Source organism: Nicotiana tabacum, chromosome 6, assembly GCF_000715075.1.
Source record: "Nicotiana tabacum cultivar K326 chromosome 6, ASM71507v2, whole genome shotgun sequence".
In the NCBI taxonomy this organism is placed as follows: domain Eukaryota; kingdom Viridiplantae; phylum Streptophyta; class Magnoliopsida; order Solanales; family Solanaceae; genus Nicotiana; species Nicotiana tabacum.
Window position 1 is genome coordinate 144,546,884 of NC_134085.1, and position 15,346 is coordinate 144,562,229.

At 36.9% G+C, this 15,346-nt stretch overlaps 1 protein-coding gene across 4 annotated transcripts; it reads right to left on the bottom strand.

Annotated features, from left to right (window-relative positions):
* Positions 1-592: 592 nt before the first annotated feature.
* LOC107791794 (calcineurin B-like protein 7) lies at positions 593-5,539 on the bottom strand. 4 transcript variants are annotated; one of them, XM_016613931.2, is made up of 10 exons: positions 5,194-5,539; positions 4,775-5,035; positions 3,499-3,656; positions 2,918-3,000; positions 2,705-2,764; positions 2,378-2,486; positions 2,176-2,228; positions 1,932-2,012; positions 1,740-1,852; positions 593-1,652 (listed from the first exon to the last, which is right to left on the bottom strand). In XM_016613931.2, exons 3-10 carry the CDS (start codon positions 3,575-3,577, stop codon positions 1,589-1,591), a joined length of 642 nt encoding a protein of 213 aa, XP_016469417.1. In that variant the 5' UTR covers positions 3,578-3,656; positions 4,775-5,035; positions 5,194-5,539; the 3' UTR covers positions 593-1,588. The 4 variants fall into 4 exon arrangements, with proteins under 4 accessions (XP_016469417.1, XP_075111640.1, XP_016469420.1 ...); XM_075255539.1 differs by lacking the exons at positions 4,775-5,035; positions 5,194-5,539 and adding an exon at positions 4,620-4,725; XM_016613934.2 differs by lacking the exons at positions 4,775-5,035; positions 5,194-5,539 and adding an exon at positions 4,606-4,629.
* Between the last annotated feature and the right edge of the window lie 9,807 nt (positions 5,540-15,346).

The window sequence follows — 15,346 nt, forward strand, 5'->3', positions numbered from 1 at the left end:
ATTAACAGAACTCAACTGAGTTAATATACTATTAAACTCATTTATATGTTCTGTGACAGATCCACCTTCTGTCATCTTTAAGTTGAACAATCGATGCATCAAATAGACTTTATTTGAAGCAGATGACTTCTCGTACATATTTGATAACTCATTCATCAGGCCTGCAGTGGTTTTCTCGTTAATGATATTAAACGCCACATTTCGTATTAGCATCAAATGAATCACACCAAGAGCTTGGCGATCTAATAGATCTCAATTCGCTTTGGCCATATTTTCTAATTTTATCTCGGTCAGAGGTAAGTGTAATTTTTCTGGTACAAATAATCTTCTATTTGCATTTTTCAGAATCCAGAATCTTTGTCACTGAACTTGTTAATGTTAACCTTCCCTTCTTCCGATGCCATTTTTCATAAAAAATAATTATGTGAATAATGCCTGTGAATAGTAACAATGAATACTATTCCGTGTAAGAAAAAATATTCCTGTATAAGGTAGACAACCATCACTATTGGCGAATAGTACTATCACTATTGATGAATAGTGTTAGTAATGATGATCAATAGTATCGCACTATTCTTGTGAATAGTATCTGCACCAATACCGTACTTTTCTACTATAATTACACTATCTGTGCTCTGATACATGTTGTTGAGAAGCGTGTCAGGCTAATTGAAGGGGAAAAAAATTTAAAAGAGAAAGAATAAATTGTACAAGACAAGACAAAATTTACGTGGTTCGGTAATTTTTGTCTACTCCACGACCACACAAAGAATAGCTCTTTATTAATTGAACAGAAAGAAGAAGTTGCGGGATGATCTGCAAATAAAAATGTAGACCCCTTTTATAGGTATTTGAATATCTTGCCGACGTAAGCACTTATGTCATAAGAAAAGATTTCAACCTGCCTACATAAGCAAGTACGTCATAAGAAAAGAATTCAACCTGCCGACGTAAGCGCTTACGTCATAAGAAAAGAATTCAAACATAATTCTTTCGCCTATCATTTTTCTTTCTCTCTTTGACTTTTTTTCTTTTGTTTTGTCTACTTTTCTTTCTTTCACGCACAACAACACGTTTGCTCCATTCAAAACTGCCCTTAGTCCATTGAATCAAACAAATCAGACTTTTGCTTACCCACTGATGCAAGAACAAATCTGGAAATTAACATTACTAGATATGTCACAGTTTTCATATCTTTATTAATTCTTTTTACCAAAATTTAGCATCTTCATCACTGAAAATGTTGTTTTCCAAGATTATTTATTACTCATGAGAATTGAAAAAGTAGGAACAACCCTGTCAAAAATTTCGGAGAACTATAATATGAACAGTGCTAACTTACTTTCAAACTCCAGCGGACTAGTTAGAAACTTAAAGTACTACATATTGCTTCGCGTCTAAAGATGGCAGAAAACTGATTTTCTTCTGCCTCTTAAGCTCAATCTTGTGCGGCCAACTTCCAAATAATCAATGCAAAATCTCTTGTCTTTCTGATTCTTGACCCCTTCCGCATTTCTGTTGCATCATCACTGTGGAATATTACCTGATACGACCTTCCCCTATGCGCGGTGTCTGCTAAGTATGAGCCTTAGACTTCCAAATCTTCAACCTCAGAGCTCATCACAAAACTAGGAAATGCTAAAGTTATGTCCCTATAATAAAGCAAGGCCACTTATTAGGTAACAACAACCTACTCAAAAGTTTCTTTGTAAAATCCAACTCAATGCCTTATAACTTACTTCAGATAGGGAAGGGTCATATTCTTTAGAAGAGACGGATTCTTTGAAGCAAACTCCTTCCACTCTTCTGGATCTATCTTCCCATCACCCTTTTTATCTGCTTCATTAAATGTCTGGTGCACAAGATAAAATAATTAGGCGGTAAATATGAATACCAAAAAGGCACATAAACGTCTGAGTAAAACATTCAACCTTATCTATAATCATTTCGACAACATCATCTGAAAGAACTAGGTCCGATTCATGCAGCAGTGCCAAAACCATCTCTTTCAGCTGTAATTAAAACAAAGAATTGAATGAATTATTAACTCCGCCAAACGTACTGTTGCACCTCAGAGTAATATTAGATTATTTTTTTTTTTTTGGATGAGATACCTATTGCTCATGACAAGGGGAGAATAGAGGAAACCAGTACAAGTATGGTTGTAATACCTACCTCTTCTCTCTCAATATAACCAGTTTGCCTCAGATCATATAATCGGAATGCAACTGCAGAAAAAATTCCAACATACACATTAATAATGCCAAAAAAAAAAAAAAGGTAATACGCTTAGAATTCTGTAAGTGTTGAAAATGATTAATAAATATATAGGGGTTAGAGAGTGAATATTCATAAGGGATCAAAAATCATTCCTTACATGCAATTTTATCGGCTACTGGTGCATTTGGGTGGAACACGCTCAATGATCTGACAAATTCTCCAAACTCAATCACTCCGTTGCGCTTGTAATCAAAGAGATCAAAAATCTGAAAAATTCGAGGGAGAAAAAAAATACTCAGCAGGTATAAGTCAGATTAATGCAAGACATAGAACGGTTGAGTTTTCAAATGAAGCAGAAATAACTGCAACATAACCAATGTTGTAGCTTGGTGTCAAATTTCAATGCTTAATCAGAAATGCAGAGAGTTTCGAAAGACATCTACATGGACAATTTCGAGGAAAATTGAGTCGACAAAACACCTACCCTGTCTGCAAACAGATTTCTTCTGTTTTGGTTCCTGAAAAGTGCCAACTGAAGCTCTTCCTGATGATAGAGTTGCATAGAAGTTAGTAATAGGTAACTGTAACATATTCTAGGCCTCAGCAACGAGTCGAATACTTAGTAAATTGTAAAATGTAAAACCCCGATAACGCATAATGATAATGTTAATGCTAGTGGCACGCAGTAGAGAAATACCTTGTGAATGAGCCCATCATCAATTATAGAGCTGCTTATTTTCTTAAACAGCTCGTATAATGCTTCAACTTCACTCACCGTAACTGCAATATAACATAACAGTTGAAAAGTTCATACAGAATGATTAATTGGTTGTTTGGATTGGATATAAGCAGACCATAACTTAATGGAAACCATGGCTCCAACAACAACAACGTACCCATTGTATTTCCACAAGTGGGGTCTGGAGAGGGTAGTATGTACGCAGACCTTACCCCTCCCCTTCAGGTTATTTGATACACGTACTTTCTAAAATCTAGAGAAGGAAGTTTTCATTCTGAAGCTTTATTTTTCTTTTTTTGATAAAAAGTTTCCATTCTGAAGCTCAATTATATTATTCCGTTGTTCCTTCATATAATACTCTGGCAGTACGCAGTTTGTTGGAGAGGGAAGAGAAGATGTGAACAATTCTATAAGATTATCCATATGCACTTAAGGGGTTTGAGCTCTTCAAACTGACTGACTTACTAAGGCAGACATAACGACGTGTAACTTCAAACTGATTGAAACAAAAACCCAATTTCATAAGGATGCATACTCACAAGCTGTCTCAGCAGCGAGCACTGTTGGCTCCTCGTAACCAGGGGTGTATTTGGAGATTGTGGAGTGAAAGCAGCCCATCAAAAGACGGAAATAATAAAGTGTTGTTAACGAATAATATGACCAAGGTAGTGAGACTTCATCGAACAACCACCTGACACTAGAAATACAAGAGAACTTCAACATCAGCACGAATGCATCATCACCGGGGAGTTAAGCAAATAAGTAAGGTATGATGTGTCAGGTCAAAATAATACAGTGGGAAGAAAGCAGAATAGCATTAAAAGCTAAGGTAGATCCATCATAATATCAAGCTTTGCACCCTCCTTTATCAAGATAATCACCGGAACATCAAATGTATCGCTTTCTTTAAAACAAGAAAAGAGAAAAACTAATACACAGTTTCTAGCTCTCTACTGATTGCCTTGGCTCTTGGTAACATTACATGTTTAAGACTTAAGACTGTAGATCTACATGATCGTCGAACATAAAGAGTAGTAAAACACGAGTAACTTAGTTCAATATGACATCCAAATTACTACACTTGATGGCAGAGGCATCAATTCTTGGTTACCACTCACCAAGAGCTTACTTCAAAACCTGCAATCTTATTTCTTCAGCAGATTATGGCAAGTGACTTCACTACACCATTCTGTTTTCGCAATTAATCTACCTAACGGCGATAATGCAAAGATTTGGTTATGACAAATAGCATAGCTCTCAAGGAAAATAAATTAATAAGGAATAGAGAATGATTCTAAACAGAAGAAGACATTAACACATAGATGAAAAGGTTGTTTGCACTTAGAAAGTTTAAGGGGCCAATAGCAATTAGCATAGGAACATTTTTAGTCACAAATTCATAGGGGGGGGGGGGGGCTATAAAAAGATTATTACGATTCACGGAAATTTTTGAAGTACAAAAGAATAGAAAAGCCATCTATATTGAAAGGCAATATATAGTTATATTTATTTTTCTTGATGAATATCAAGAAGTCACAATGATTAAGCAAATCTAATCTCTTCTCATTAGCTCCTTGGAGTGTTGTGAATAATTTGAAAACTTGATTATTACAAGAAAATTCCAAACATATACAACTGATTCAAACCTGGTCTCACCAACCTAGTTAAAACAAGATTTTTTTTGTCATTGATTCATGGGAGTCTATCAGAATGAAGAAAATATGGCTCATTCCAAAAGGAAATTAAAGAAGCATAGAAGCTTGCAAATTAAATGGAAAAAAGACAAACAGAGAGATAGCTGAAAGATATTTTTACCTAATGTTGCATTGTTCTTTAAATTTGTGAAGACCAAGTTCATTAAGGGCACATATTTATAACCTTTTTCAACGGTACACTAAGCTCTCGCTATGCGTGGGGTCCGGTAAAGAGTCGGACCACAAGGATAGGCAGTCTTATCCTGCATTTCTGCGTGAAGCTGTTTTCACGGCTCGATCTCGTGACTTCCTAATCGGCCTAATCACATGACAACAACTTTAGCAGGACTTCCCTTCAAAGCCATAGCCATACTTGTTTAAGCTGGAAACGGAATAAACGATGAGAAAAAGTGACAAAATGACTCAACAAACAGACATGATAAAAGAAACATTAGTTAATGAAGGAATGTGGCAAACAGAGATCCCAAAAAACTACGTAATATACTAAAGGCTAAAGAGGGAGAGACACGAGTTACTTACCCTGAAGAAAGTATAGAGGATCTTGGGAAAGCTGCAATGTTACAAACTCCACCACTTCAAGCACGTATTATTATACTACTCATTTTCTGCCAGGCTGCAGATTTAGATCGATTCTTTTTTGTTTCAAAATATACTAGTCACATTTTTGTCCTTTCAAGCGCGCGTATATACATTTGCGTAGGTAGCCTATTATTCTAAACTAGGCTCCAGCTTTAAATTTGCTGGGCGCATGCTAATGTTTAATGGTTCCTACTTGGAATAGCAACAATTGGGTGAGGCGAGGAGGTAGATTTTTAACCAATAATATGGTTCTTGATCAAAATCTAAATTTAGAAGAAAACGGGTTACCAATAATCAAGTTTTACTTCACTTTCACAATGATATTTAAGAAAAATAATAAGAATGTCAAAGGAAATAATTGATGGTCAAATTGTAAAATGAAGATAGAAAATTTCGAGAAAGTAAAGAGTGTATTTTAATAGTGCTTGAGACCTGTCTTTACAAATAAAATTATGTGCCCTTATATAGGAATGTACAAGTGTACCGGTTTTTCCCACATAATTTGGGTTTATTATGGGCAGTAATTATTTAACCAAAAAATAGAATTTTAGTCAAAGCTAGAATTTAGAAGAACACGGGTTATTGATAATCGAATGAATATGTAAAAGAGAGTAATTTGGGTAGCAATAATATAATCAGGAGAAAAACAAGTAAACCAAAGTATATTCCAATAGTGTTTCGTGTCCCCACAATTGATCAATTATCTCCCTTTTATAGCTATTTGGGAGATATGCGTTTTGCCCTTGTTTTAATAAGGCTATTATGACTAATTAAAGACATTGAATGCTAAGTTACACAATCATTGTATTTAATACAGATTCTCTAACGTATTCAATATTTAATGCTCATTAAATACTGTATCTGTACTCTCATATACTGTCAGATTCATTCCCCTTGACTCCCTTACCTAAATGACTTAAATAGATACGGCCGCCGAGTCCTTTGAATATCTGCCCGTGTCTCTTCCTTTGCCTTTGCTCGTATCTGTTGCAACTCGTGTCTCTTTGCTAGTTGTAACTCTGTGACTAGTCTACGTGTCTTGACACGTCATCTTTATTCAACTTTAATATGTAAACTCAATTTTTCCCAATACAATAGTCCCCCCACTTGCCATTTATTCATCAATTGAATATTTGGGAAGTGGATTTCATTAAAACGAGAATTTTTGTCACCATTAATGCTATGACAAAATTGACGCTTCAATTGTCACTTCTATTTAATGCTCTTTACACGTGTCACCTTTTTATTAGTTCTGCAATTATGCAGCCCTTTTTAAGGCTTTTTCATGGCTCCACTATTCTTGAAGCGTCAGTTATCATTATTATGGTACTTCCATCATCACATTTCTTCCTTCGGCGGTCGCTTATCTGTATAAATATAACTTCTTTCTTTGTCTTTTCCACATAAAGTTTACTGAATATTCAATCTCTCAAATCCATGTTTGCTTCTTTATCGTATCATCCTTCTTCATCATATCTTCTTCAAATTCTAACCCTAGATCCATAATTGATTCCTTCCCTAATGCCCCCATTAGAAGCAGAAGGGAGGTAGGCTTCGTAATTTAGGATCTGTTCGCGATTCTTCCACTCTTTTACCTAGTTCTGGCCCTTCTTCTAGAACTAGGGATTCACTTTCACAAAGTTCTTCTTCAAGAGGTAAAGAACCTTCTGAACCTCTTCGTGAGCCTATAGTAAAGGAGATAGTTCCGTAGGAACTATCTTTTTATCATGACAGAGAATCTCTTAGGAACCAAGTCTCTGGTTTAGATCGTGCTGATATTTATCCCACTCAAATTACAGAAGGTTTGATTTCTGTAGTTCGTAGAGACTATCATTGGAGTAGTGATTTCTCTATTATTATCCCTAATCCGAATCAAAGAATCACCTCATACATAACCGGGTTTTCTTTTATTTATACATACCCTTTCACCTTAGGGTTTAGACCATCTATTGACCCTGTTATTCTTGAGTTCTATCGTTTCTTCGATGTTTGCTTGGGTCAAATTGGCCCAATCATATGGAGGGATGTTGCCTATTTAAGGCATTTGACCAACACAGTCGGTGTTCCCTTTACTTTCCCTCATTTGATTCACCTTTACTCCCCTAGACTCTTCCGCAATGATGTTTTCACACTAGTAGCCAGGAGCAAGAGAGTTTTGGTGAGCCCTGAGGATGACGAAGACCGTGGCTGGTATGTCAGGTTTGTTGCTGCCCCTATTGTTGGTTTAGTAGGTGATGATAATGTTCCCTTCCCTGAGAAGTGGAATTTTGCACGTAAGTCTTTTTAACTTTCTTGTACCTTTTTTCTTCAAATTTGTCAATTTTTCTAATTTTGCTTTTTCTTTTTTTTAGCAACCATGGGAGTTGTGGAAGACGTTCCCAATTTCCGTGATTGGGTAGATAAGTTATTAAGGACCGCACAAATGGATGGTAGGTCTTGGAAGACACTTTCTAACCATTTTGGTTGGAAAGTAAAAACTCATGGCAAGAACTTTTATTTCATCTTTTCGTATATATTTTTTTTATTGCACTAATTTCAATCCATCTTTTTATCAGGATTTGCTATTCACGGAGTCACTGCCGAGGCAGTCGCGGCTTGTCGCATCTCTTTGGAAAGGGCTCAAGAAATAATCTTGGGTTCTTCTACAAAAAGAAAAGTCATTGTCGTTGAAGAACAAGACTCTGAAGAGGATGAAGACGGGGGGGCTCTTTGGTGACAAGGCCACGAGCTCGAAGATGCATCATTTCTGATGATGAAGCATAGGTATCCCCCCGTTGTTCTTTTCCTCTTACCAAGTTTGCTGAGACTCTGGTACTAATTCTTGATGATGACGTTGCTCCCGCTGCTGCTCATGACTCTGCTGAGCAGCTTTTTATTAGCGGGTTTGGTAGTGAAGGCTTAGGTCCTGTTTTGGATGAAGCACCCTTGGCTTCTTTTTCGACACTCGTGTTTGTAACTCATTCTTTTCCAGTTTCGATTATTTCTGCTCCTCCCCAGACTATCTTTACCACCTCTTCTGTTCCTCTTTCGACAATTCCTCCTCCAAACATTCATCGTACTGAGGTTGGCTCCTCAAGTAAGAATGATGCTATGAGGCGAGTAGTCATTAAAGTTCCTGCTAAGGGTAGTCTCTTAAGGAAATCAGGTCAAGCGGATGTATGGATAGAGCCTTTAATTGGCCCAATTAAGAAAGCTAAGCTAGAGAGCCACAGTTCTTTGACCCTGATGAACGATATTGTGCACGCCACTTTGAAGGTATTCCCCTTCTCTTCTTTCTTTTACTTTGCAATTTTTCTATCTTTGAGGATTCTTTTTTCTTTTTCCCCTTTTTAGGCCAACCTTATCGGCACAGAGATCATGAAAAGAATTGCCCACTCATATCAATTAGTGTGTGATTCTAAGTTAGAGGCGTGCAATTGGAAGGAACAGTTTGAGAGCTTGCAAATTGATGTGGAATATTTAAAAGAGAGCAAAAGTACCTTGGAGCAGCAGGTACGATCTTTGACTTCGGAGTTGGCAGTTGAAAAGGCTTTCTTAAGCCAAGCAGATAAAGAAAAAACTCGCCTTGAAACTTCCTATTCAGAACAGCTGTTCAAGGCTAGTGAAGAAATCAGAGAGTTGAAGGCTCTTTTGAATAAAAAGGAAGCTTACGTTGGGGAGCTCGTACAAAATTTAACTCAGGCACAAGAAAACCTACGAGCTTCTTCTGATAAGTTGAGTGCTTTAGAAAGCTCTCATGCCTCTCTCCAAACTTCTTACATATTTGCCTTGGCTGAAAATGAGAAGTTAAAAAACGAAATTGCTGACTGGGAAAGGAACTATGAGATCCTTGAAGATAAATCTGCTATTAAAATAATTTGAGCGTTTTTGAATTCACGCCATGATACCCTAATTGAAGCTGGCCAAAAAAATTTCAACTTGGAATCTGAGTTGGCAAAAATCAATGAAACTATTGATAAAGTTCAGCAAACTCAAGATTTTCCTTCTCCCGTGGCCGAATCTTCCGTGAATGTTGAAGTCGATACGGGTATCCCAACTATTTCAAGTCCAGTCGAGCCTATTGCTGCAGGTCAAATTGAGCCCGCAACTGTTGATACTCCTGCCTAAGTTGAGCCCGTTGCTGTTGATGCTTCTACTTTAGTTCCTCCAATTTCTCAGTGATCAGCCTTAGTTATTTGAATAACTTTGTTTTTGTTTCATTTGAAAAATTGTGATGAAACCCTTGGTTCCATTTAAGGGTTTATTTTGAGAATTAAAGTCCCCAGACCTTTTATGGGGCAGTTTGTATAAACAATTCATAGTTTTGTGACTAAGTTCATACTTAGTCTTAAGTTTTTAAATATTAAGAAATTTTTCATGTTATTATCTTGATCTTCTGTTAATTTTATTCTTGCCTTTGTTTTTAAGGACTTACAGAATAATTTGCATTTTGTTCTTCGAAAATGCTTTTGTTATCCTCATGACTTATTAATTTGAATATGAGTTTTAAAAAGAGGGCCCTTTTACACTTCGACACTTAATGAAGAAGACGTCTCAACTTCATAATGGTGTTAACATACGATAAAAGAAATAGGAACACACATGTTTCTTTGAAATAACTTTGACAAGTTTTTATTTGAACTTTGTCTAATTTTGAATAATACTTTACATGTATTTAAAGTACATCTATAACTTTCTCGTAACTGTTTTTCTTGTAACATATTTAAAAAAATAAAAATAATAAACACGAGGTTTTTATTTATAACCCGTTTTAGTACATAACCTTTACCTTAACTATAGTAAGGTTTTCTTTGGCCTTGGCTCGTGACCTTATGACTTTTACTCTGCACTTGACTCTTTCAGGATTGATTATTCCTCCATCTGCTTTGCCTTCTTTATACACATGCCCGTGTATATTATGTGTCCCCCAAGTGTTTGAGTATTGAAGTATGAAGCCTCGAGCACTTGATTGTTTCTCTCATTTGGTCCTTTTCTGAAAAGGAAAATATACGGGACTCGGAGGTATGATTATAGATGAATACTATTTAACCCGTTCGTATTTCTATTAGAATAATTGTAACCCTGGGCCAAGAATTTTAGTTTATTCTGTGTGCCTTACAGGTCGTGACTCATCATTTAGTACGGGTTAGCATTTTGCCTATCATCTAAAATCGTTAGTAAAATTTTAACAATTCAAAAATTAAATTCAAAATGTTGATACCTGACCGTGGGTATTCCTAAGAAATAGTATCTATTCAAGTGAACAGCATTTTAATGTGAAGGCAGTATCTTTCCATCCATTGTCTCCAGTTCATATGCTCATTTTCCTGCAATATCACGAACTTTATAGGGTCCTTCCCATGTTGGACTTAATTTACCTGCGTTAGCTGACTTTGTAGATTGAAAAAACTTTTTAAGCACGAAGTCCCCAATTTTGAAGAACCTGAGGCGTGCTTTCCTATTGTAGTATCGTTCTATGACCTGCTTCTGTGATGCCATTCTTATTAGTGCAGTTTCTCTCCTTCCTTCGAGTAAATCAAGATTTAAACGCATCTCCTTGTCATTGGACTCTTCTGTTGCCTGTGTGAACCTTGTACTTGGCTCCCCTATCTCAATGGGAATTAAAATTTCTGCTCCATAAACCAACGAAAATGGTATTTCTCCTGTACGTGTTTCCGTCATTGTACGATATGCCCATAAAACACCAGGTAGCACTTCTGGCCAATTCCCTTTTGACTCTTTTAATCATTTCTTTAAATTGTTGATATTGACTTTATTTGTCGATTCTGTTTGCCCATTACCCACCGGATGATAAGGCGTAGACGTAATCCTTTTAATTTTCCAACTTTGAAGGAATTCCGTGATTTGAGCTCCTATAAACTGAGGTCCATTATCACATACGATCTCCTTTGGTTCACCGAATCGGCATATGATATTCCGCCAAATAAAATCTTTGACTTCTTTTTCTCGCACCTGTTTGAATGCTCTTTCCTCTACCCATTTAGTAAAATAATCAGTGAGTACGAGCAAAAATTGTACCTGTCATTTTGCTTGTGGTAATAGACCTACGATACCCATTTCCCATTTCATAAATGGCCGCGGCGCGATGACCGGATGTAATAACTCCACAGGTCTATGCATATTGTTATTGTACCTTTGACATTTATCACATTTAGCCACGAAACTTTCTGCTTTTTCTTCCATTTTAGGCCAGTAATAACCTGCCCTAATTAAGGTTCTTACCAGTATTCTTCCACCTGCGTGGTTCCCGCAATGTCCTTCGTGTATTTCTCTCATTACATATTCCGTTTGCGAAGGTCCGAAGCATCTTGCTAAGGGACCACCGAACATTTTACGATATAGATTGCCTTGTTTTAAGCAGTACCGAGCAGCCTTTTTTCGAAGCGCATGAGATTTTTTCTTATCATCAGGGACGGTACCATACTGCAAAAAAGTAACAATCTCGTTCCTCCAATCCCAAGTTTAATTACTAAAATTTACCTCATTCTTATCAGGGTCGAAAACTGAATGAAATAAATGTATAACTGAGGCGTTTGCATCACTTGCCACATCAGCCACAGATGTGAGATTAGCTAGGGAATCCGCTTCTACATTTTCATCCCTTGGTATTTGTATAACTTTTCAGGTTTGAAATTGCTTTATCAATTCCCGTACCTTTTCTAAATACTATTGCATCCTCGCTTACATGGCTGTATAAGTCCCCAGCATTTGATTAACCACGAGTTGCGAATCACTTTTGATTATAATCTGATTTATGCCAAGTTCTCGTGCCAATTCTAGACCTGCAATTACAGCCTCATACTCCGCCTCATTGTTAGTTATAGAATAACATTTAATAGCTTGTTGAATGGTTTCACCCGTAGGTGGTACCAAACCAATCCCTAAACCTGCACCTTTTACGTTAGATGAATCATCAGTAAATAAAGTCCAAGTTCCTGGGTTAGCTCCATTGAACACTTGTAATTCTTTCTCTACTTCTAATTCCATCCCCTGGCTAAAATCAGCTAACACTTGTGATTTTATAGCAGTTCTAGGTTGGAACGTGATTTCGTATTCACTTAACTCTATAGCCCACTTAGCCAACCTACCTGATAACTCATGCTTATGTAATATATTACGTAAAGGTTAGGCAGTTACTACAGCAATAGGATGACATTGAAAGTAAGGTCTTAACTTCCTAGATGCCATGATTAATGCAAGTGCAAGTTTTTCTAATTGAGGATACCGCGTCTCCGCATCTAACAAAGATTTACTAACATAATAGATGGGAGATTGTTTACCTTGTTCTTCCCAGATCAAAACAGCACTTACCGCTACTTCCGAAACAACAAGGTAAATGAGTAGTCTTTCCCCAGCCTTTGGTTTTGCCAGCAAAGGTGGATTTGATAAGTATATTTTCAAATTCCTGAATGCCTGTTGACATTCCTCATTCCATTCAAAATGATCCTGTTTTTTAAGGGTTGAGAAGAATTTAAAGCACTTCTCTAATGATTTAGAAATGAATCTTCCCAAGGCTGCAATTCTCCCTGTTAATCTTTGAACTTCTTTCTTATTTGAAAGTATATCAGGGATTTCTTCAATGGCCTTAATCTGTGCAGGATTCACTTCAATACCACGGTTAGAAACAAGAAAACCCAACAACTTACCTGATGCAACACCAAATGCACATTTCTCGGGATTTAACTTCATATTAAATTTGCGCAAAATTGAAAATGTGTCAGATAAGTGTAATATGTGATCTTTTGAATATTGAGTTTTAACAAGCATATCATCTATATACACTTCCATAGTTTTTCCTAAATTCTCTTGAAACATTTTGGTAACTAACCTCTGATACGTTGCACCTGCATTCTTTAGACCAAAGGGCATTACTTTATAACAGTAAGTCCCCCTGTCTGTTATGAATGAAGTTTTTTCTTCATCTCCCGGATCCATTTTAATCTGATTATAACCTGAATATGCATCTAAAAAACTTAATAGCTCATGACCTGCAGTTGCATCAGTCAATTGATCTATGTGTGGTAGTGGAAAAGAATCTTTAGTGCAGGCTTTATTAAGATCTGTGTAATCTACACAAACCCGCCACTTCACCTCACGAATGGAACCAATTTTTAGCAATTTTGGACTTCTTATTAAATCACCTGATTCTTGAAAGTTCCTTTCTTTCTTTTCTTTTGCTTGACAGGAGGGTATGATGGGTCTTCATTTAATTTGTGAGTCATCACCTCCGGTGGTATTCCTGTCATGTCAGAGTGGGACCAAGCAAAGCAGTCCACGTTAGTTTTCAAAAATTCAATTAACTTACCTCTCATGCCTTGGCTAAGATTGGCCCCAACGTAGACTTTCTTATCAGGCCATTGAGCAAATAACACAATAGGCTCTAATTTCTCTATTGTTGTTTTGATATTTTCATTCTCTTCTGGTTATTGAATGGTATCAGGCATTGAATCTACATCTGTTTGCCCTTGTTCAGTTGAAGTTTGTGTTGTGGTGTCCTCAGCTTCCTTCTGTGATTGCTATTTTTCTTCATTTCTCGTGCTTGTATCTGCAACGGAGTTGATAGCCCTCGATGTATGTTGATCACCACAAATTTGACAAGTTCCCCATGACGACGGAAATTTGATAACTTGATGCAAGGTTGAAGGAACTGCATCCATCTCGTGGATCCATGGTCTCCCAAGGATCATGTTGTAAACCATCTCCATATCTACTACCTGGAACTTTGTATCTTTGTCGACTCCTTCAGCGAATGTGGTGAGTGTTACTTCTCCTTTCGTCACAACACTAGAATTATCAAATCTAGATAGAGTATGCGCCTTTGGTATTACTTTATCTTCAGCTTTCATCTCACGCAATACTCTTAGCAAAATAATGTTCACGGAACTACCTGGATCAATCAAGACTCGTTTTACGTTAGTATCATATACAATTAGAGATATTACCAGTGCATCGTTATGAGGGGTTAATACGCCATCTGCGTCTGCATCATTGAATGTAATGTTGTCTTTCTCTAAGATATGCTGCACCCGTTTCTTTTGGGTAATTGCAACTTTGGAAATTTTGTTAGCTGCAGTATATGATATACCATTGATGTCTTCACCCCCACTTATAACGTTGACAGTTCTTTTGGGGGAAGGTGGTTTTGGAGTTTCCTGCATGTTCTTAATATAAGCTTGCTTACCTTTCTCACTGAACAACTCAGTAAGATATCCTAATTTCAATAAATGATCAACTTCACTTTGTAAAAGTCTACAGTCTGATGTTTTATGCCCGTGATCATTATGAAACTCGCACCAATGATCAGGGTTGCACCTGTTTGGATTCGATCTTATTTCTTTTGGCCATCGAACCTTATCACCCATACTTCTCAAAATAGCTACGAGCTCGGAGATGCTGACGTTAAAATTGTAACCACCGGATCTTGCTTTTAAGTTTTTATCATCATCGCGTGACTCATAGTTGTTTCGATCGTTCCTAAATCTTGATGAAGAACCTGATTCTCTATTCCTTGATCTGTGATCATACCTTTGATTTTCATGCTTTGACCGTGAGTCTTTTCCCGCAGGTCCCATATACGGCTCGTACCTGTTTTTACCAGATCTTTTTTTGGTCTCCGCACATCTCGAACTTACCTTTTCTTCTTTTTGAAATCGCGGAACAGTATCTTTTTCGATCCTCAGCTTCGTGCTATACCTGTTATAAACATCATTCCATGTTGTAACTGGGAATTCACGAAGGCTTTCCTTGAGTCTCCTCGTAGCTTCCGAGCTTTTCTCATTCAAGTTGCTTGTGAAAGATATAGCTTCCCAATTATCAGGTACACGAGGTAAGGTCATTCTTTCACGTTGGAACCTGTCCACGAATTCTCTAAGCAATTCTTAGTCCCCTTGCTTGATCTTGAAAATATCTTCCATTCTTTTTTCGACTTTTTGAGCTTCCGAATGTGCTTTAATGAAAGAATCTGCAAGCTCAGCAAAAGTATTTATAGAATTTTCGGGTAAAAGAGAATACCATGTTAATGCACCCTTGGTGAGTGTTTCACCGAATATTTTGACTAATACTGATTCAATCTCCTACTTAGTCAAATTGTTGC